Source organism: Colius striatus, chromosome 5, assembly GCF_028858725.1.
Source record: "Colius striatus isolate bColStr4 chromosome 5, bColStr4.1.hap1, whole genome shotgun sequence".
Classification (NCBI taxonomy): Eukaryota; Metazoa; Chordata; class Aves; order Coliiformes; family Coliidae; genus Colius; species Colius striatus.
Window position 1 is genome coordinate 55,279,515 of NC_084763.1, and position 21,885 is coordinate 55,301,399.

General features: G+C 42.8%; 1 protein-coding gene across 2 annotated transcripts in view; it reads left to right on the plus strand.

Annotated features, from left to right (window-relative positions):
- The first annotated feature begins 4,365 nt into the window (after window positions 1-4,365).
- The window catches only part of FAM171A1 (family with sequence similarity 171 member A1), a 77,668-nt gene continuing 60,148 nt past the window's right edge, over window positions 4,366-21,885 (plus strand). For both annotated transcript variants that reach the window (XM_061997199.1, XM_061997200.1), the window contains exon 1: window positions 4,366-4,709. In XM_061997199.1, the coding sequence (XP_061853183.1) occupies window positions 4,616-4,709 (94 nt within the window). In that variant the 5' untranslated portion in view covers window positions 4,366-4,615. The remainder of the gene's footprint in view (window positions 4,710-21,885) is intronic.

Here is a 21,885-nt window from a genome sequence, read left to right on the forward strand (position 1 = left end):
CATATAGAAAATATTTAACTGTGAATCCACTACAGAATTGTTGTTGGCTCTCTGAGCACTGCTTTCATCATTTATCATCATGTACATGGAAATAGTAACACAAGAAAAAATGTACTAGGAGTTGTGTGAGAGGATAGAAAATAACTAATTAGCCCAAGCATATTCAGCAGACCATTCAAGTGTCTGTGAAACTATTCCTCATAGAAAACTTAACATTTAAACTATAAGCCTTACCTCAATGTAAGCCATATACTCTCCAAGGCACTTTTTGAACATATCTGTCTACTAATGATTGGTACAGAGAGCCTCACAGGCAGCTAATCATGTTGTAAGCATATTATTATGCATTGCTATTTAGAAATGTGTTTGGACAATGTGAAAATGTGTATAGTGTAGCTTTGGTATAGATGGACAAAGAGGAAATGCTGTAGAAAGGAATCATTTCCTTTCCCACCTTGGAGTAGGAATTGATGCAGACACATAGTTTCCGCTGCACATCGAGTGCTAGGGCTCAAATGCTCTTTCTAAATAGAAGTCACAGACAGGTTGAGGCTGGAAGACACCTCTGGAGGTCACCTGGTCCAATGGCTTTTGAGTATCTCTGTGAATGGAGACTCCACAATCTCTCTGGGTAGCCTGTGCCAGCGCTCAGTCACTCTCAGAGTGAAAAATGTTAGGATGGAACTTCTTGTGCCTGTGCCCAGGGCCTCTGGTCCTGTCACTGGGCACGACTGAGATGAGCCTGGCTTTGTCCTCTTGTTTTCTTTGCACTCTCCCTTCATGCATATATAGACATTGATAAAATCCCCTCTGAGCCTTCTGCTCTCCAGGCTGAACAGCCCCAGCTCTCTCTGTCTTTTCTCACAGCAGAGATGCTCCAGTTCCTTCATTGTTTTCATGACCCTTTGTTGGACATTCTCCAGTATGTCGATGTCTCTCTTGTACCAAGGAGACCACAACTGGGCACAAAACTCCAGATGTGGCCTCACCAGTGCTGAGTAGAAGGGAAGGATCCCCTCTCTCCATCTGCTGGCAAGACTTTGTCTAATAGAAACCAGGATACCATTCACCTTCTTTGCTGCAAGAGCACACTGCTGGCTTGTGTATGACCAGAGTTAGAGCTCTCACTAGAGCCTGACTCGGGTCATTCTGTGGTGTTTACTCAGATCACAGTAAGTTGTCTCCTTTTTTCTTTAAAGGCATCTAGCCAACGGCTATCAGCAAACCAGGTGTGATACCCTGACTAGAATATTACTGATATTTGCCTAAGTTTAAAGAGGATTTGAATAGAGTTCTAAGACACAAACTATTCCCAGAGTGTATTATTCTGGGAACCAATGGCATTGCCAATATGTTAGTGTTAGATACTCCAGTGCTCACTGAAATCAAAGAGAAAAGATCATTTCAAGACAAGCTATTTGAAGGCATGGCTTAGTTTCATGACATGAATGGATGCATTTATGAGAGTGCTAACATATCATTATATATACAAGTTTAGCTTTCTCAGGAAGGAGACGAGCCCTGTGTGCCCAGCATAGTCTGTAAGTATGTCTGGGCTGCAATAAAGAAAGCTAATGCAGGGGGTGGGTGGTATCACACATAGTTTGTGTTTCTGAATCTGCATAGTCTATTTAGGATCAGGTATCCATATGTCACTTCAAGAGGTCAAAGTATTTATGGGAATTTGATGAAAAATTATGGGCTTTCTTTTCATCCTCTGCCTTGTTACAGCTAGATAGAATATTGTAATATTAAGGTCTAGGTATTAAACTACACGTACTTTGAAAATGAGGTTCCTTATGATGATATCTCTTAGTCATGGAATCCATACAGGTGGGCTCTGTTTCCTAGGCTAAATAAACCCCAAAAGCTATGAGACTACCAACCTAATGAAGTTGAATTACATACCTTTAAGGTAACTTGCTCAAGTTAGGTAAAAAATAACATAGGAAGGCTAAAGCAGTCTTTCACGCCAGTAAGTTGTAGTAGTTTCCAGTGCACTGCCCCAGGAGAGGGGAGTGCTACATGCTACAGTGAGTGACTCCAAGTAGTATTCTTTCTTCTTTGAAGGGAAAAGGAAATAACCAAAAGTCAACCTTTCATATGCCTGTAGTATGAACTAGGAAACATTCTTTGCTTGAACTGTAAATCCATTGTATAATGGGACAAGTGAGCAAACGCAGCCAACGCTGAGTTTTGAAATAGATCATTTGTTTACTAGTTGTAGAGCCCAATTTTCTATTTTTGTAAAAGATTATTAAGGGAAAGGCCTATGTAAATGGCTTTTCTGCCTTCCTAAATGTAAATTCTAGACAGAGCTCAGTGCAGTATCCTATTTCTCTGTGCAGTATCTCATTTCTTTGCCATTGTGTCTTATCCATTGATGTTGCAAAGACCGTGGTAAAATAATACAACTATACTCAGGAAAATGTGAATTGCTCTGTCTTTCCAAATATATTTTATACAAGTTTCTAGCTATAAGCTCATCTTATTGATTCTAATTTAAATCTATAGACATTAGGAGAACGGGAAATGGCATCTCTAAAAAGATGCTATATCATGCGTGATTATTTACCACGTGGCCAACCTTCTTTCTTGAGGAAGGAGTTGCCTGACATTTCCTAACAGCCCTTCAATTTTGATCAGGTTTGTTGTAAATCCACTGGGCTCTTCAGACCATGCTTGGTACACTGCAACTGTTTAAACACGACAGTGTCAAAATCTTGGCTTTATGACAAGCAGGAGTAAGATCAGATGATCTGTGTTTGTTCCTTTGTTCTCCTCTGTGAACTCAATAGCTGTTTTGTACCCAATTTTCTTCTAGGACCAAGCTTTACAAATCAATCCTCCAAACTGTCAGGAAAAAAAGAGATAAAGCTGCAGTGTCTACACCATATTTATCAACTCCCACAAAATTTATTTGAACAACTTAACAGGAAAAGCAGTGTATTATAATCAATTGGAGTGCCTTTAAGAAGGAACTGGAAAATCAGTTTTAACACTTGTGGGGCACAAGAATGTCACAAAATTAATAAAAGGAACACCCTGTGCTTATGGTGTAGCTACTCTGGTCAGATACTGAAATGATAAGGTAAACATCTGTACTGCTTTCTGAAAATAAGCCTATACTATACTGCATCTTTAAAATGGATGTTACAAATACATCCTGAAGCTTTAAGACACCCCTGTGAGAGATTAAACTTGTAGGTATACAAACTTTGGTCTATGAGCAAACCCAAAGCATTGGCAGTGCCTGGGAGCAGATCGTGGGAAATCCAAGAGCCAGTGGGGCAAAAGCTTTGTTTTGCACAGCTGTGTAAAGACTTGTGTCATAATAGCTGTCTGTAGCAGCAATCTCTGGGCTGGAGGAAACATGAGGAGCGCCTGTTCTCACTCCCCTAGGAAGCGTAATGCTCATCAGCGCCTGGGAAGGGAGGAGTGAGTGCTGTGGCCTTAATTTCTCTCTCTCCTGGCCTACAGAAAAGTACACCAAGAGTTGCTTTTATGGATGGGGCAAAACACAGCAGTGAGAAAGCCTTCAGGCAGGCTGTCCCTGCCCTTGTTACCGTGCTGCCACATCCCCGGGGGTTCTAGGAGCTCCCGACAGAGCCTTGCCTGACCTCTGCCTTCAATGCCAGCATTTCAACCCCAAAGTTTGCCTCTCTTCTGCAGGTTGCATTTGCATTTTTAAGCAAATTTGCATAAACCCGAGTAGTAGATGGATGCATTTTCTGTTCTTCTTGTGTCGCCTTTTTTTAAATGCCCCCACTTTAAACACAGCATCAGCAGCGGGCAGCGGGCTGGGGGGGCTCTGTGGCTCCGCACTTCTCAGGCGTGCCGTTGTAAGCCACAACGTCCACCGTCCCCCCCGCTGGGCTGCGGCTGGAGGTGAGGGAGCCGCCGCAGCGGGGGACGGTACCACCGAGGAGGCCATTTTGCAGACGTCGAAGGAGGGAGAGAGCGAAAGAGAAGGACCGGGCGGTGGGCGCGGCCGGGCGGGACCCGGCCCCCGCGGCAGGTAAGCGCGGCAGCCCCTGGGGAGATGGCGCGGGGGGTTGCGTGCCCGTGCCCCGCGCCTGCTCCCGGGCGGCAGCCGGCGCCGCGGGGCCGGGAGGTGGCCTCGGTGGGCGGCCGGGCAGGGCAGGGCAGGGCAGGCCCGGCCCGGCCCGCCCCGCCGCTCGCCGCCGAGCTCACGGGCCCCTCGCCCCGCCGGGAGGGCAGGGCTAGCGCGCGGCCGGCAGGGGGCGCTGTCCCGCCGCGCCCTGCGCGCGGGGCACGGGGTGCGCAAAGGGTTAACGAGCGGGCGGCGGAGCCCGGCTGCCCCTGCCGGGACACGGGCGAAAATAAACGCGGGGGGGAGGGAGGTAAAAAATAAAGGCAGACGAGCAGCCGGGGCCGCGGAGCCTTCCCAGCCGTCCGCCCGGCGGGGACAGCGCGGGACGCGGCGGCGGGGCGACAATGCAGCAGGCGGAGAAAGCAGGAGGGGCAGCGCACGGCAACATGGAGGGAGGCGCGGAGCGGGCCAGCCCCTGATGCGGCTCTTTCTCCTCCTCCTCCGGGCAGCGGCTCCGGCGGCGATTCCCTCCTTGGCGGCGGCTGGCGGCGGCGGGTGGAAATGAGCAGGTCGGCGGCGCTTCTCCTCTGCCTGCTGGGCTGCAACGTGTGGAAGGCGGTGACCAAAACCTTAGGGGCGCCCGAGGCGGCTCAAGGTCGGTGCGGGAAGGGCGGCGGGACCGGCCCGCTTTGTGCGGCGGCCCCCGGGGCGGCGGGGGGCTGCATTGTGCGGGCGGCGGCAAACTTGGGGCTGGGGAGCGGGAGGCTCGCCGGTGGTTTGTCGAGGAGGAGGGAGCGATGAAAGACCTTTCCCGGCTCCCCCCGGCCGCCAGTTGTGCGGCGCAGCGAGGGCGCCGCCCGCTGCAGCCCCCTGCGAAGGCCCGAGGTGGCGAAGGCAGCCCCGCAGCGGAGGCGGCTGTGAGCCCCGCGGCTCGGCAGCTTTTGTTAACGGAGGGGAGCAGGGGCTGCCGCTGGCCTCGTTGTGCCGCCCCCTCCCTCAGCGCCGCCGGAGCTGTGCCACCGCGTCCTTTCCCCCGGTTCTCCCCATCCCCGCCGTTCCCGCTGCAGGGCCCGACGCGGCGGTGAGAGGCGGGCTGAGGGGTACCGGCGGCCGCAGGCCCTGCCCCCGGCCGTGCGGGGCGGCTGGGCTGCGGGTTCACTCCCCGGGCTGGCGGCGCGGCTCGGCTCGCCGCTCCGGGACGTTTCCGGGCCTCGGCTGGGCCTTTTGTTCGGCGCGGAGAGCTGCCCGCCGGCCGGCTGGGGGCCTGTCACGGCGCCGGGTGGCCGCTGCGCCCCTCGGCAGCCGGGGAGCGACGCTTCCCGAGCGGGCACGGTCGGCCAGTCCCTCTGCCCTTGTCCGGGTGGGAGCAGAATCCACCACGGGGCACTGCCCGGGCCCCAGGGAGGCTGTAGTGTCTCCCTTGGCACCTGGGGCAGCTCCTGGTCCGGGCAAGGGTCCTGCAGTGGGCTGCTGTGCCCTGATCCTCGCAGGTGCTGTGGTGAGGCATCCTCTCGGTGGTTAGCTGCACCTGCCCTCTGGCCCTCACCTCCCTTTGGAAGCTTGGCAGCAGAGGATGCTCCCCTGGGCTCCACATGCCCTCCACCTTGTGTTTGGTATCAAGAGGGCAGCCCCTCCGTTAACTTTCTCCTGCCAAGCTCCCAGAGGGATCCTGCGGCAGCATCGTGTGTGCCAGGGCCATGGCAATATTAAAGAAGCAGAAATCTTGCCTACCTAAGGGTACAAACTGTGCTAGGAGGAGACACGTCCTCCCTCATGGTCAGGATTAGCCTTATGGCATGTGTTGTGGAGTGGCTAAATGTGTAGTTTGGGATGAATGATCATATGCCATCTTGGCCTTCATGGTGATGGGTTGGCACCGTCCTTTTTGCTGTGCTGGGATGGTAGTCTACCACAGGAAGAGCACGTTTACATCCTGATTCCTCTAAGCTTTCCTGACTTGTGTGTCAGTTAGAAGTGGTAAGCAGCAATTGCCACGAGAAGGAAAACGTTAAAAGTACCCATTTTGAGCTCTCTTTCATGGTTGTATTTGGCGTATAGTGAGTAAGATCTAGGTAGGCCACATGAATACTGATTCAAAGTATTCAGAAGGTATTGATATCTTGTGGCAAAACCTACCACAGTAGCGATTCTCACATCAAATGTAATGTCAGATTCTGCTGTTTTTTAAGGAAAAACCAGTAGCAGTTCTGGAATAAGAAGTACTGAGCTATAACTCACGTGTCAGTAAACTCAAAACTATACTGAGTTTATTGATGTGTGCCAGAGGAAGAGAACTGTGTTCATTCCTTTGAGCTAGTGCTTCAGATACCGAGGTAATGGAAAATCCATTGTAACTTCTGTATCATATGGAAAATCCCTTTCATATACGTAATCAAAGCAGTGAGATATTGGCAAAATTAGTGCCTTTCAACTGCCCTGTTGATCTCATTTTCTGTTATCAAGCTCAGTTCATGATGTGTGGAAAGACTTGTTTCTATAGCTGCTACATCCACATCAAGCCTGGTGGCTGATTACTTAAATAATAGCAGTTATGTCAGTGAGTAGAGAACATTTCTATCTAAAAAGAATGATCTAATTTTATCTTCCATGTAAGAACATCTGAGTTTTCATCATTTTTTTATAGTCTAATGATGAGCCCAATCTCTACTCTTCGGACATTACATTGCATCTGTTGAATTCACCTCGTATCGAAGTGTATTCTGCTCACCAGTTAACCAGCTGCTTACCAGGAGTCCTTTTCTTTTGGAAACTTATGTGCTGCCAGCCTTGAATAAGTTCTTAATTGTCTGGTGGAAAAAAGTTGTTGTAGCAGGTATATTCCCTGTTTGTACACTGAGCACAGTAAGTGCTAAATGGTCGGAAAACCTAAACTAACAGGTTTTCCCTCCTGCCCTTTTAACACTGTGGTAATAGCTACAGGTGCAAGGCCATTGCCAAAGTTCAGGGATGTTTGCAGATGATTGACTTTCTCCTTGTGTCTGGGAAGAGACTGGTGAAAAACCAAGGGATTGGAGTAAAGGTGGAGGAAAGAGAGACAGAGAATGTCATCAGGGAGTAATTCCTTCAGCTGCAATACTTATTAATGTACAGGTTACAAGAAGCTAGGGCAGTGAGACCTCCTTGTGTGGGACAGATTAGACGAGAGTAAGCTAAGATGTTCCATGCCTGTGCTAACAGATCAAATAGATAGATCTTGGAATTGAAGCTATTTGAAGTCAGTGTTCTGGTTAAGGAAGGGGTGAAGAACAAATCTTTATATCTAGCATTTCTCTCTTCCTGCTCTCAGCCATATGTTCAGACAGTCCCATCTTAAAATTCTGCTTGGCCAGACTGATTACATAATTTGTGAATATGGAAAGTACTGGTAATTAAGCTCTTCATTTAGCACCCTATTTAGAAGATTGGATGACTTTGGCAGGCTGTTATCTCATTTGATTCATTATGCAGATCTGTTGTGGCTTCTGAAGGTCACAGAGGTACCCTCTAAGTTTCAGTAACTTTTCTCTTTAATATGGTAAAATCCGCAGATGAGTTGTTTATTTTTGCCAGGGTTGATGCTTAGAGCCCCAGCAGTGAGGTTGTTAGAAGCTTGTGAAAGTTTACTTTTAGGAGTGGCAAGACAGTCCTAAAACCTGACAAGTTTTTCAGATGAGGATTAAACTATGATTTTGAGGGTTCTTCTCTTTGTTTTTAATTGTTCTATCAGATACTCCATGAAATTGGTTTGAATGCTGAAATTTATGTGTAGAAATTTTAGTTGAAACAAAAAACCAAAGCAAACCTTAAGCTGCGTTCCCATGGGGAGCTGGTGATAGTCTGAGTACAGACAAACTACACAGTGAGTTTTCTCCATATGAACAGATCTCTTTTAAACTTGGGGAGCCTTGGCAGATAGGAATTGAAGAGTTACCTGAAGAGGTAACACTATCCCTGGGAGAAGCAAAATCAGTGTAATTTGAGAAGGGATTAAATTTCTTTGTCGCCTGTAAACTTTGCTTCCCAGTAGAAGATGAGGATGATTCATTCTTAGTTGCTAGGGAGACTCTTTTAAGAGACATCCTAGAATATTGTGTTGTAGTGCAAAAATCCAGAGTGATTTGTCTGCTGCTGTGGGTATTGGATGTAATTCATACCTTTGTTAGTCTTCATAGTTCATTAGTTGTTCAAAACAAAGAAGTTATGAATAATAACATAACATTTGAGTAATAGGACTAGTCTACTAGTTATCTACTAATAGATGAATATGTTCAAGATGTCCTTCCTTCTTACTTCCAGAATGAGATCAGACAGTTACTTTTTCTTTTGGGTTTTTTTTTTCCTAGTATTGATGGTGAATAAAAGTTCATCTGTTGCTGCTTAGTCAGAATCCACAGTATCTTCTCTCTCTGTGTGCATGGGTGACAGGAGGGTTGCTGCTTGAGTGCTGCCATTTGGAATTGCCTGCGTGCAAACAGTTATTACTTGATGTTGTGAAAGCTAATTTCATGACCATTTCAGCTGGGTGTTTTGTAAAGTCTCCTTTTCTGGACAGCACAGTAACGGCTGTGAGGAGACACTCAAGTTCTTGGCTTCTTTTTAATTCAGTTATCCATGGTTTTAGCCATGATGATAAAGTTTAGATGATCCAGAAATAAAGTCTTTCTCTTTCATCTTGCACTACCATACTATCCCTTCCCAATCATTTGTAAATTACTAATGAACATCAAATGCAAACATTTCTTTCACTGAGACCACAAATGGACCCATAAGAGTAGAAGCTAAATTGCTCTAAAAGAGTACAAAAGATGATGTTTTGTTTTAGTGGAGGAGCAAATTGTTTTCTTACTAGTAGATAGTATTGTAAAATCTTAATGAGGATGAGGTATTTATTGGTTTTATCAGTTATCAGATCCAGGTGAGCACTAGGTTTCTTTTTTTCTTCTTTTCATGTTTACCTTGAACTACTAATGCCTTCAAATGCCTAGTAACTGATTTCTCTGCCAGATTAACAAGTTAATCTTGGCTAGGTGAGCCAAGGGTTAAAACTGCCATTTTTTTCTGCTGACCATTTGTATTCACCCTTTTGGTTTGTAATACTTTGCAGTAAGTCATCCAACTCACCTTAAGTAATGTGTTCAGGGGACAGCAGATTCACATGCTGGCTTTCCCTGTGGTCATTTGTCAGCTTTTGTCTTGAGATGGTGTTAATTGCTATGTGTTACCTAACACAAAGGTTAAAACAACCTTCTTCCTCCCCCCTCGAACTGACTCCTCTAACTGCTTCAGACTAGAACCTGGTTCATTAAATTTTTAGGGACTGCTGCTTTCTGTGCCAACTTCTGGCCAAGCAAACGGTTTCAAATAGCAGTCCCCTCTCTACAGGAGACGTTTCTGGTAGCAATGAAATGCAATTTTACCATATGCTTGTTAATTTAACAGGAGCCTGGGTAGATATATTTGTGTGCTGGGCAGGAAGAAAGACTTCTTTTAGGTTTGTTGGAAAGCTTAAGACATCTCCAATGTTTTTGGTGCATGGAGGAGCAGAATTGTCACTCTGCCTTCTGTTAGTACAAGCTTCAAATTAGGTTTTTACTCTTGTCTTCTGTGGGTAGTGACTAGTCATAGTCTTGGTGCATGAAGAAAACAGAGAGGAAAATGTGTGGCAAGGAAACTTGATGCATAGGTCGTGTCAGTATAGGTATGCACACTACCTGGCAGCTTGACAGTTCAGCTTTTCTTAACAACCCTGCTAGAGGTTTGGCTGTTGGATAGCAGTATGATTGGGAATGTTGCTTTTACTTGTCTCGAACTAGCACATTTGATCGATACAGTTGTGTCGTGTACCTCCAGTGTACAGTTTTAGGAGTTAGTTATTTTTCTGGTCAACCAGAGGCAAACTAACTAATCTCTCCAAAATACTTGCAACTTGAAATCTTAAGCGTGCAGTTTCAGTATTTCTGTTACTTTATATGCTGGTTTACCTTATGCAAGTTGCATAGTTTGTAGGATTAATTTCCCTTTTCTCCAGTATATATTAGTTCTGCCTTTAGATATGAAGAAAGGTGACTTTTGAGACAAGTGCACTGTTGATGTTCTGCCTCTCCCACAGGTCTCAATGGCTTTTCCACTTACCTGTAAGGGAGGCAAGAAGCCCATGCAGAGGATTGCAATTACTAGAACAAATGAGTTTACTGCTTATTGTGTTTAGTATCACTAATAATATACATAAAACCATTATTCCAGAGACATTTTCCTGTAAGCTGATTCACACAGTTTTCAGTTAATGTAATATCTGACTTGTTGTGCAGGGGTAATGAGCATCACATGCAAGCTTTTCACAAACATCATCTTCATTTTTATTGGAAGCTGGGCAGATACGTATATATTTGTTAGTATGTTCACATTCTTATGGTCCTGTATTGACATTTCTTTTTGCTTTCAACCAGTATATTAAATCTTTCATATTTAAAACATTAAGACAGAATCATATTTGACAAAATGGTGAGTCTGAGCCCTTGAAAGTTGTGTTTATTTCAACGTAGAGCTACATTTTCAGTTCATGTAAGATGCCAGTGTTCTGATTCAGGTGTACACATGTTGCTTCTTTGCTGTCTTGAAGTGATCTGAAGGAAAAAATTCACTTATGTACAGTATAGTCTGTAAATTTGACTCCCTCACTGATTACTTGTGGGATTGAGTATATTTAAACAGAACTGCAGTACATATAAGGTATGTTTTGGATAGCAGTTGTCTATGCAGACAGGGGAGAGAAATCCAACACTGAAGCTGTCTTTTAATTGTTTCAAAAGCTTTTGCAGCTCTGAGCTGTCACTGCCTGTGCTGTACTGTGGAAGTATCTAGGGAGTGAAGTTCTGTTCTTATGCATTACCTGTACACCTCATGCAGTAGGAGGTGAAGCCTCCCTGTCACTGTGAGTAGGCACCTGCACTCTGGAGAACTTGGCTATGCTGCTGTAATGGTTGTTTTTCAGATGGGGAAGCAAGAGCACGTTACATTACAGGGTACCCACCTGAGCTTTGCTGGACTTGGGATGACTTTCCTAGGGGTAACCTGGGCCTTTCTGCCCTGTGGGAACCAGCCTTTCAAGAAACTCTGCAGCAACTCAGTCTGCAGGAAGGAAACAGAGTGCAGGCTGGGCCAGGGTGGGGGGGGAGCCAAAGGGAAGAAAGTAGCATCATTTTGGCTTGGGGACAAGAAAGGAGTTGAATCCAATAAGGTGTAAAGTGCTTCCAGTTTTTTTAAGTTCTATCTGGAGAAGTGCTCAGAACTACTGCACTGTGTGGTAAATATGAGTGGTACAAGAGCAGTGTTTACAGTAGAGGGGAGTTACCCTTGACAGTAAATGCTGAGATAAAGAAGGCGTGAGGTACTTCTGCTTTGTTAAAGAAAACAGAGAGGCCTTTCTTCTATGTGCAGTGACTAACAGAGGTGATAGCAGGAGGTCCCTCTTGTTTCATCCCACCTTTATGATAGTCTTTACTGAAAAAAATACTGTCTTTAATCCTTTATATACCAGTACAGCGAGTATCTCTCAGATGATCTTATGAGTCTTGATAATAAAGCAACGACAAATTCAAGTAAATGTTGTATTTGGACTGCTGTTGGAAGGAAGGTAATGTATCAGCAGTTTTCTACAGCCCTTTTGTTCTCCACCATACTGTGAATAGTTGTGCAAAAAGTGCAAGGTTAAGATCTAAACATCTCATCTCTCGGTCTGTAATTTCTATGTGAATGTAAGGCTTCTCATGTGAAGGATATACAATTGTCATCCGGGGTAGGAGGCATCTCACTTAACTCAGGTGTCTGCAGGTGTCTACACCTTAGTTGATTATTCATGGTCCTTTCACAGAATTGAAGACAAAATTGAAGACCTAATCTTTTCAGCTAGTGAAACCAAGTGTCATTCCTGTCACCTGGAGTAAAGCACATTTGCTCAGATGAATCATGCTGTGTGGATCTCCACTGACCAGCGTGGCAGCCTAGACGAGTCCGTCTGTACTCCCATTTAGTCCAAGGAATCCTCCTTCACATGCTGTAACTGGAAGTTTCCTCAATGTGGTATTGTTGTCTGGCTTGGCCTTAGACCTACTGAATATATGCCATGTAATTAGCTATGGAAAGAACACACACTCTTGGAGGGCCTGTCTGGGTTATCTTGCATTTCTCAAGACTCAAATAAGAGTTATTGTCTATTTACGTTTCTAAACCATTTGTCTTTGTAGCGTTATACTTATGAGCTGAAGTGTTTCATTCCTAAGAGTAAACAAAAAGAAAGGTTCAGAAACAAGTAAGGGGGCTTGCAGAGTTGTTTGAGCTTGTCTACATGTTTTTCTTCCATGTTTTAATTACTTTTGTATTCCCAAGAGTTGATTTGTTCTGGATTAAGTTGCATTGTTACTCCTACCTTTGTTTCTCTTACTGGCATTTGTGTTGCAATGTGGTAAACCAGATTGAGGATGTTATCCAACTCAAAACTCCTGTATGCACCAATTTAGTCTTCACCTGGATCACTTCCTCAGTTTGATTCATTGGGAACTAAACAAATGCTGTTGCTGGTGCAGAGGAGAGGGCTAAGAGGAGCCAATAAGAGAAACAAGAACTTCACGGCAGCAGTGCCAGTTGATGCAGGATTAAATCATTTGTAGAACTATTAACAGGAGATGTAGTGCACAATATTTAGAAAGTTAAGCTCTAAAAGGTACTGCTCAAAGGAGATGCCTGTTATCTGAAAATACACTCACCTATTTGCTCAAAGGAAAGGCCTAAAGAATTGCTTGAAAACGATTTTGCCTACTGTAGGCAGAAAAACTGCATTAGAGCAGACCTGGACTTAGGTACAGGCAGATGATTTGAGTTGCTTTCAGCTGCAACAGTCTGTCTCCATCAGGGCAAGTTTTTGTCCCTGCTTCAGATACTCCAGTCTGTAATCCACATGGTAATTTAAACAGAGCTTCATCCACTGTTTCAGCTCAAATGAACCTTGATATGTAGTGCTGATGAATTTCTCCCAGTTATAGGGTGGATTAGTACCAGAGTCATCTTTGCTCCCAAGTCATTTGGGACATACACAGAGGAAGTTTTGTGCTTTGGCCAATTTAAAAGCCGAAGAAGTGTGGAAGGCAGCGCTGTGCACTTGGCATAGCATTCTGGTAGAGAGACTTTTGGCAGCTATTAGTTGTGAATGTATGATTTGGCATAATCAGCACGTGTTGCCTGATAGTGTCTGGTCACTCCTCTCTGAACTGTCAGAGCTGTTCCCACTTTCCTCCAGATAATTGCCCTGTTTTCCTTAGTTACTGTACCTCTGCATTGATGTCTCCTAGATTAGAGTGTCTGGTGAGAGATAAGAAGTTTTCACTTCTTGTCCTACCCTTCCTCCTTCTGCCCCTGTGTTGGCCCTCTCATGTATTGAAAAGGTTGGAGTGCTTTTGCTGCTGACCAACAGGAAAGTCTGCTTGGGGGAGTGTTCATGGCTGTTTCTTGTTTCTGTTTGAGTTGGGCAATCATTGCTAGGGAAATTAATGGGTCCAGGAGCTCTGAAGACAGGACTGATGGTCTGCAGGGAGCGAGGCAGATGAGGGCAGGACAATGCCACTGGGCAGCAGGGCAATGAAATTGTCCCACAGTGTGTTTGCAGAATGGGTGGCACCGGCTCAAGATGAGAGCAACAGTTGCTCTCTTTGCTTCACTCTGAATTGTGCTCCTGGCAAGTTCTGGAACCTGCTGAGTAGCATGCTGACCTGGACAAATATTACAGTACTTTAAAAAACTACTTGTGGTAATAATGTTGACAGACACAGTGAAGCACAGCAATATACTTGCTCTTTTAGCTTTACTGCTAGTACCCAGAGTATTCTTGCAACTCAGCTTATTTCGGTGTGTGGTGCTGCAGTCGAGGTCCTGGCAAATAACTTAAGTTTGAGCCAGTCTCTAGGTTCATGATGTATGGTTTACAGGAGCCAGGAACACAGATGTTTGAAATAAGAGCTGTATTTTCATTGTCTTGCAGAGTACCTGTGTGTGGGGACTGTTTTTTCCATACTATTAAAACTTTAATATGAAGAAGCTAGTTTTCTCCAAAAGTTTAAGATTTCCTTTATCCATACAGGACAGTTATTTCATTCTTTAGTATGTTGCTAGTTAAAACTTTATAGAGGAAACCATGACATTAAACTTGCTGGATAGAAATATTATTGTTAGCAGTCTACCTGGAAATTAAAAATACACTTGCTTCAAGAGGCTTCTGATGGGATGAATTTCAAGTTATTGCTGCAAGGTATTGAGTTATAACTGCAGCAGACTTAGAAATATTAAACTAGTAAAAGTACTTAAAAATCAGTTGTTGAAGGAAGGGAAACTGATGTATTAAAACTCTTGTTGAAAACCACTAGTTTTTCTAGACATTTGATTAGATAAGGGAATTCTCCTTTAGATCAGATATGAATAGCAATCTGTCAAGCTTTACCTTAGTGAAAACTGCTTGGCACCCTTTAGCTATGTTCAAAATCTTGTTGGAGATCTTGTTTTGCCTAGTAATTTTACCTGTGAATATGCAGTTAATCTTTCAGTAACATTCTCTTTTCCTCTTTTATTTTTTCTTACCAGGGTTTACTGTTGCTGTCAAAAGAGCTGAGTGAGCCCTCTCAGCAGATGTTGTCATTAGAAAAGGGGCTGGAACAGTGTCATATCACAAGCTAACTCTTTGCACAGAAAAAAATCCTTGGGTTTTGTGGGGTGAGAGACTAGGTAATAGAGGGTAGAGCAGTTTTTCTGTTGGTGTCCCAGAAAGGTAATGGTTATCCCCATGGACGAGTTAATGTATGCTTTTAAGTGAATAGTCCATACTTCAAAAACTTCTTCTGTGGTGAAGAAAAAAATCAATAAAATGTGTGTATGAGCTCTTGAGATCAAATTCTTATACATAAGTGATGGAATCATAGAATGCTAAGGATTGGAAGATAGCCCTGTAGGTTCCTTCACAGCAGTATAAAGTCTTTGTTTACCATGGATGATTGCACATAGACATGGGTTTTAGTATCTGATGTGTTCAGGTCTTGCATCAGTTAGCCACTTGGAATGATCAAGTGTCATCTTTGCTTACTCCTAGTTCTGACTGTGTGGTAGAAGATATTCAAGTTCAAATTCTTATGACCAAACTCTCTCAGATATTTCTTCAGTATGAGTATTATTTCTTTTGCATGCCTGTGCCTTATAAAACTATGGTGAATTTAGCATTTCCAAGAAGGTGTATGTTGAATAAGAGCAAATACTCTGCAGGGTTTCTTGACCATGATGCTGATGGGGCAGATATTTCATCATGTCTCTGTTGCTTTATGTCATTCTGTCTACCAAAGTGACAATATCTTCTAAACAGTCCTTTTTAAGTGAGCTTTGGGACATCTAGGGGCTGGCTATAAATAAGTAGTATCTGAGTATCAGGTTGGAGGACTGATGATTGCTTACTTTCTGGTGTGTATTTGTGGAGGTAGTTACTCCAAATCCTGTTAAAAGTCAGAAAAGCTTTTTACAGACCAAAGACTTTGAAGGAGATACAGGTGTTTGCCAAAAGGAATATCATTTTCTCTTGCTGAGTTGCATCTCTAAGTTATTATTACAGCATCTTAAATGTATAATAAAAGTTAGCATTAATAAAGGAGTTCATCTTCCTTGAAGAAGAATCACTCCTTGCTTATTCCCTAGTGACAGGATGAGGAAGATACTTCTACTGTGCAGAAGAGAAGACCAAGAGTAAAGAGAAAGTGCAGTGACCACTGTCTAGGTCAGGGCTGGGAAGTAAACCAAGGCCACATGAGAGTCAGATCTTAATTCACACCATTTTTGCTTTAACAATGAAGGAGCTTTTAGTGAATTCACTAATAGTCATGGCAGTTTCTTCTTGGACCCTTGGAAATAATTTTCAGATTTCTTACCATTCCATGCTTTTCTTTCCTTCATCACACTCATGTGAGTGTAGGGGAAAAAGCCAGAAAGCTGGCTGGCCATGGGCAGCACGGTGGTGCATCAGCAGTCTGGGTTTGCTGACAGCTGCTACACTCATGTGCAGATTTGAGGATATTTTCCTGTAAGTAGGTGCACAGCCAATTGTCCTCAAAATTGACAGCAAGCTTGGTTTCTGAATATATAATATATATATGTAATAAAAGTAAGGAGAAGGAAAGAAGGCAAAAAGCAAAAGCATAAAGATGCTCAGATGGCATGTTGAAGTTGCTGTATAGGAAATGAAATTTGAATAGATTCCAGCTACAAGTATTAAAAAGCTTCTTCCTTTTCCTCTTGCTCTTTCCCTCACCTTCCTTTGCTTATTGAGTTGAGCTTATTTTTTAACTTTCAGTCTGTGAGAAGACAACCTGCATTTTCAAAAGTTGTCATGTAAACAAATATTTCAAACATACTTGCAAGCTTGAAGTTGCCAGTAATATCAGAATCTCATTTTGTGTTCTTTAGTGGCAGGAGGATAAAACACCTCAAACCCCAAGTGGCTGTTAAAAAGTCAGTACTTGTCTGTAGTTACAATGCAGAAAATACCACAAAAAGCAGGTTTTACAATTCAACAAGTGAGGCAATACAGATAAATGTTAACTTCAGAGAATTTTGGTGTTAGCTGATTGAACTGGTAAATAATGTTCTCTGTGCTCCTAGTATAAAATTTGGGTTAGCTTTTTATTTCTAAACCCAGGCTGGTGACCTATGATTTTTTTGAGGTGGCCTTGTATTCTGTTCATTGGACCTCTTTGCCTGTGGAGGAGATACCACATTAAACAAAACAGGGCTAGAAGAAAAGATTTCAATGAAATGTCCATCGATCCCTTCCCTTGTCATGAATCATTCAGATACTAGTATGGTTATGTTTGATTGATTTTGGAGGCTTTTTAAGCTTTATAAAGAGGAGAATAAATACAAACATGCCTAGGCATTATAACAATGCTAGGTCTTTACTTCACACCTTAACTTATCTCAGTTTGTGTTAATCACCAGTTTTCTGAGAAGAGTGAGCCATGTTTTGCTTTCCTGAATGACTCTGAAAAACCATGAATTTAGTACTTATTGGAATCCTCCTGTCTTCTTATTTCTGCTAGAAATCTGGGATGGATACAGTTGTGGGTTGGAGACCTCAGAGTTCGTGCACACATGTGCAGACGTGCACACATGCTTGTCTTGTAACACCATATGGTATGAATCAAAGATTACCTCACAGTAGTAAAACCATAATGCATTTTCCACCATTTTCAGTTATGTGTTCATGGCATGATATTCTGTACTCTGAACAACTTACAGCGATTGTCCTTTGTAAATGGTCATTATTTTATTAAGTTGATGTGTTATCCAGGATACTTGGCTACAATTCTGTCCTTGGATCACTGCTGCTACTCCAACAACAGCAGCAGTTGTGTCTTCTTTTCTGCTCACTTGCTTTGTTCAAAGAAGCTTTGGCTTGCAAATTCATACAGACTTGTTTATTCTTTCTTCTTCATGGCTATAGGTTTGAAATAAACCCTTGCTAGCAGATAGAAGGCAAGTGAATTTATCAAGTGTGTGAGTATGTGTACTTTCTTGTTCAAGATTTTTAAACAATCTATTTAGGCCTCTAATTCAGCATCACTGGCTTATCTTTCTTTTCCTGAGGTTTTCATAGTATTTCCAGAGGTAATTACCATACCCTAAAACCCATTCAGATGTATTTTCCCAGAACCAATGACTTCTGTGTAGTTCTATTTGTTTTTTCCCCAACTTGGTGGTTCTTTGTGCTAGAGCTCATGTGATTCTGTATTGATGCTTTGTCAAAGTATATTATCATACTTCTGAGTGTGAGGTAAGACATTCAATTAAAGCCACAATATTGTGTAACAAGAAAACAGGAACTTTGTGGATATTTTAAATGCAGGTTAAAATGGCAGAAGGACAGCTTGTTCTGCAAGTTACATTAATGAAAGTCAGTACTAGTAGGTTCTTCTCTTTGGTACCCATAATAAGTTCTTGGTTTTTGACAGCTACTGTGCTCTTAATATACCTGTTTAGAACTGATACGCTGTAGTGTATACATGTATGCTCCCATGGTTCTCTTAGGGCAAGGAGCACACTCAAGCCAGAAACTGAAGGAGACAAATAGTTCTTTAGGGATTCGTGCTAAGACCGAGCTAGTTGTTTCCAAATTCTTGTTTCTGGAGGCTTCTCTATCCTTGTGGCAAATCTGGAGACACTTTCTGCATCGTCAGAGTCACTCAAACTTGCCTCAGATCAGTATTTCCAATTGTGCATGATAAAAGTTGTATTACCTGCATGTTTACTCATAAGTCTCTGACAACTTGGCAATGTTTTGATGATCTTTCTAGTTGTTTCAAATATAGCTGCGTTTTAGCTTCTGAAATACTCTCTTCTGTGTGTTTGTTCTTCTCAAAGTTTTTAATCCCCGTTAGAAGTGATTGAAAAGGATTTGGTTGCTCAACGGTTCCTGGAGAGAGATGCTGATTGTGTAGGTGGAATGAGGCATTGTGCTGGCTTTTACTAGCACTCAGGGATGTGCCTGGATGGGGCTGTAGCTAGAACAGTGTGTTTCCTTGTCTGTTTTTCCAGTTTGAGGGAAGCACAGTTAGCTTGACAGCCATGGCAGTATCTCATGGCTACTAATTGTTACGATTGTGGCCAGTCCTTTGTATTCTTTTTGACACATTGCAGCCAGACTTAGAAAGGTCTGATGAATTGGCTTTCTGCCAACTGGGGATCCTAAACTGCAGCTGCTTTGTCCTGAGCCCATCTGTGTCTCACTGTTTTTGGCTGCTTGTTTTAAACTGGGAAGAGAAGAATGTGTCCACCCTTCTTTGCCCAAGACTGACATGTTCAGGACCGCTTCAGAGCTAATACTCTGCAGTACTGCGTAGGAGCCGGAGGGTAGTTTACTGTTCATTAATTCTTGCTGACAGCTTGGGATTGATGGAAGTGGATACTTTTAGAGGAAGTAAATGTAGGGCAAGGTTATGAGATGATGGGCTTCTCTGCTTGAAGGGAGTTTGTACTGCCTAGGTACAGAGGCTTGATGTAGTGATACGCAATGTTTGGATGATGAAGTGGCCTTTCTCCATAGCAGCAGAAAAGAGCTCATGGGGAAAGGGACATGTATTTGAAGAATTTGAAACATAAGCATTTGGGTTTTTTACTCAGTTATGCAAAAGCTTAAGTCCTGGGTATTCTCTTCAAAGACAGTATCTGATTGCTATGTGTCACTTGCCTTCGGGTCTTGCAATGCTAACTTGTCTCTGATCTGATTTTAGTGTGGCTGGGTTTTTGTGCTGTCTTTACTTTCTGACTACCTTTAACAACAAACCAGCCTGTTGTGTTGCTCAAATGCCACCTCAAACTGCTACTTGTTAGTAAGAGTCTTTGCTATTTATGCTTTCACTGCAGAGTGCCATTTGACTCTGTCCTTGTCCCTCCTTTCTGCATATCCTCTCCCTCTAACAAATCATTCTGCTCTCTTCAGCCTTCATCACTTCTATGTAGGTCATGTCTGATTCTACATAGCCTTTTAGTTCTGATTTCTCTGTCTGTTTGGTCTCAGCTCCTGGCTACACCGTAGTTGATTACAAGTGACAGATTTGGAGGAGGAGGTCCTCTGCTGCTGTTGTATCTCTGACTATTGTACTGATGGCAGATGATTGTGTTGTGACATTCTTCTACTTGGGTGTTTTAAAAAAGTTCCAGAGTGGAGGAACTGACATGCCCTGCAAATTATAAAACCCAAAGGAGTTTAAAATAACAGCTGCCAAACTGCTTTAACTCTCTACTTTCCATCTTAGTTTATATTATGAGTGGAGAATAAAGTTAACAATTCTTTTATTTAAGAAACAAAAGTAATTTGGACTGGATTGTAAGCTGATGAGACTCAGACTTTTTATTTTGGGATGCTTTAAATTGTTAAAAAAATTATACCAAGAGTGTTAATCCAGCAAATATCTTCTGTTCATGTTTTAAAGCTAGCATGAGCAGACGTGGATGTTTTTAATAAAAAGATGATTAATTCCAAGAAATATACAGGTCTGGAGCCAAAACAAATGTGATTTTTGATTTCTGGTTAATCTATGCTATGATTCTATGATTTTATTATTATTGTTTTAGAATTATTTCCTTGGGGGCTACTTGTAGTCTTTGGAGCACTTTATAACTTTTTGTAATAGTCTCAAGATTGTGTGTATTACATAAACTTCAGAATTCCTTGCTAGTAATCTGTGTTTATTTGACTTTCTGAAAATAATTAAGTAATTATTAATTTTATCTGGTTTTTTTTCCCCTACTTCTTTGGTCTAATAACTCTACCTTGTCTCCTTTGCATTTAAATGGAGCAGGATAATTGTTAACTGCAGAACATGGAAAGCAAATATTTACTAGCTGAAAATAGAGACTGTCTTATTTCTCTCTTTTGATGTGCAAAATGATGACTGTTGTTTTCGGAGTGAGTAGCTTGGTCTGCATGGTTGCAGTTAGTGTTTGTATGTAGAACAGAAGTGGGGACTAGATTAAATTCCTTAGTGTTATATTCTGCATCAGACCAAATGGCCCTTCTGCCATCCAATCTGTAAAGGTATTCTTGTAGAAATTACAGGTGTTGTGCAAGACGTGACCACAACTCTGTTTGTAGACTAGGTGAGGTAATGAAGTGCAGCAATATGTTAACTTCAGTGTTTGACCTAAATATGTTTGGAATGTAATTATGAATGTGAACCATGAGCCCAAGGAAATTATAGGAGTATGGGACTGGAACAGACTGAATTGTCATCTCTATCAGGTGCTATGTGAGCTGTCCTTGAATCTAATTTACCTGATCTTAAAACAATGTGCTGCTTGATTCTATCATTTGTGAATCAGAAGATGTTTCAAAGTACTTCACTGTTATTAATAATCTTATTAGTAGTATTGTACTATCCAGTGCAAAATTTTCCATACTTTATCTGCAACAGCAACTACTTAAAGCATAGCTCAGGAGTGACCCAACAGCTTGTTGCATATGGTCAGTTCAGTGAAAACAGCAGTTGAAAAATGCCCTTGTGTTTGGTGTGGTTTTTGTTTAGGAAAAAAAGAGTTAAAATAATACACAAAATAAAAATTGGACACATAGGATCACTGGCAACAGAGATGCTGAAAATCCTTTGGGTATAGAGCCACAGCATTCAGAAAGAACAGTTCCTGTCCAATGGTATTCAGGAGAACTTTGGTAACTGTAGTGTTAGGCTGGTCTGAACCTGATAATCCCTTATACTTTCCTTTTTCAGTTTTACCCAAGTGAATGGAGTTTGCATGTGATCCTGTTTCTTAGAACATTATATTTTAGAGTACCTTGTGAAATAGAAAAACAACAGACAAGCTTGCAGGCATAAAGATTTTAACAGTGTCTCAGACAAGGATGGCTTTGCAACTTGCACATACCTCAGTGCACTTGCTCTGACTTTAATTTGGTCGTTAATATTGAGACAAATTGAAGGAGGGAACAACAAGCATTGAAATAGATGGGAGCAGGGGCTAGGATCACAGAAAAGCTGAGTTTGGCAGGACCTCTGGAGATCATCTGGTTTAACCCCCTGGTCAGGCAGGGCCACCTAGAGTCAATTGCCCAGGACAATGTCAGATGGCTTTTGATTATCTCCCTGGATGGAGACGACACAAGCTCCCTGCAGCCTGTGCCAATACTCAGTCATCTGCACAGTGAAAAAATGTTTCCTGATGTTTGGAGGGAGCCTCCTGTGCCTGTGCTCAGTGTCCTGTCACGGGGCAGCATTGACAGGGCACCACTGGGACAAGCT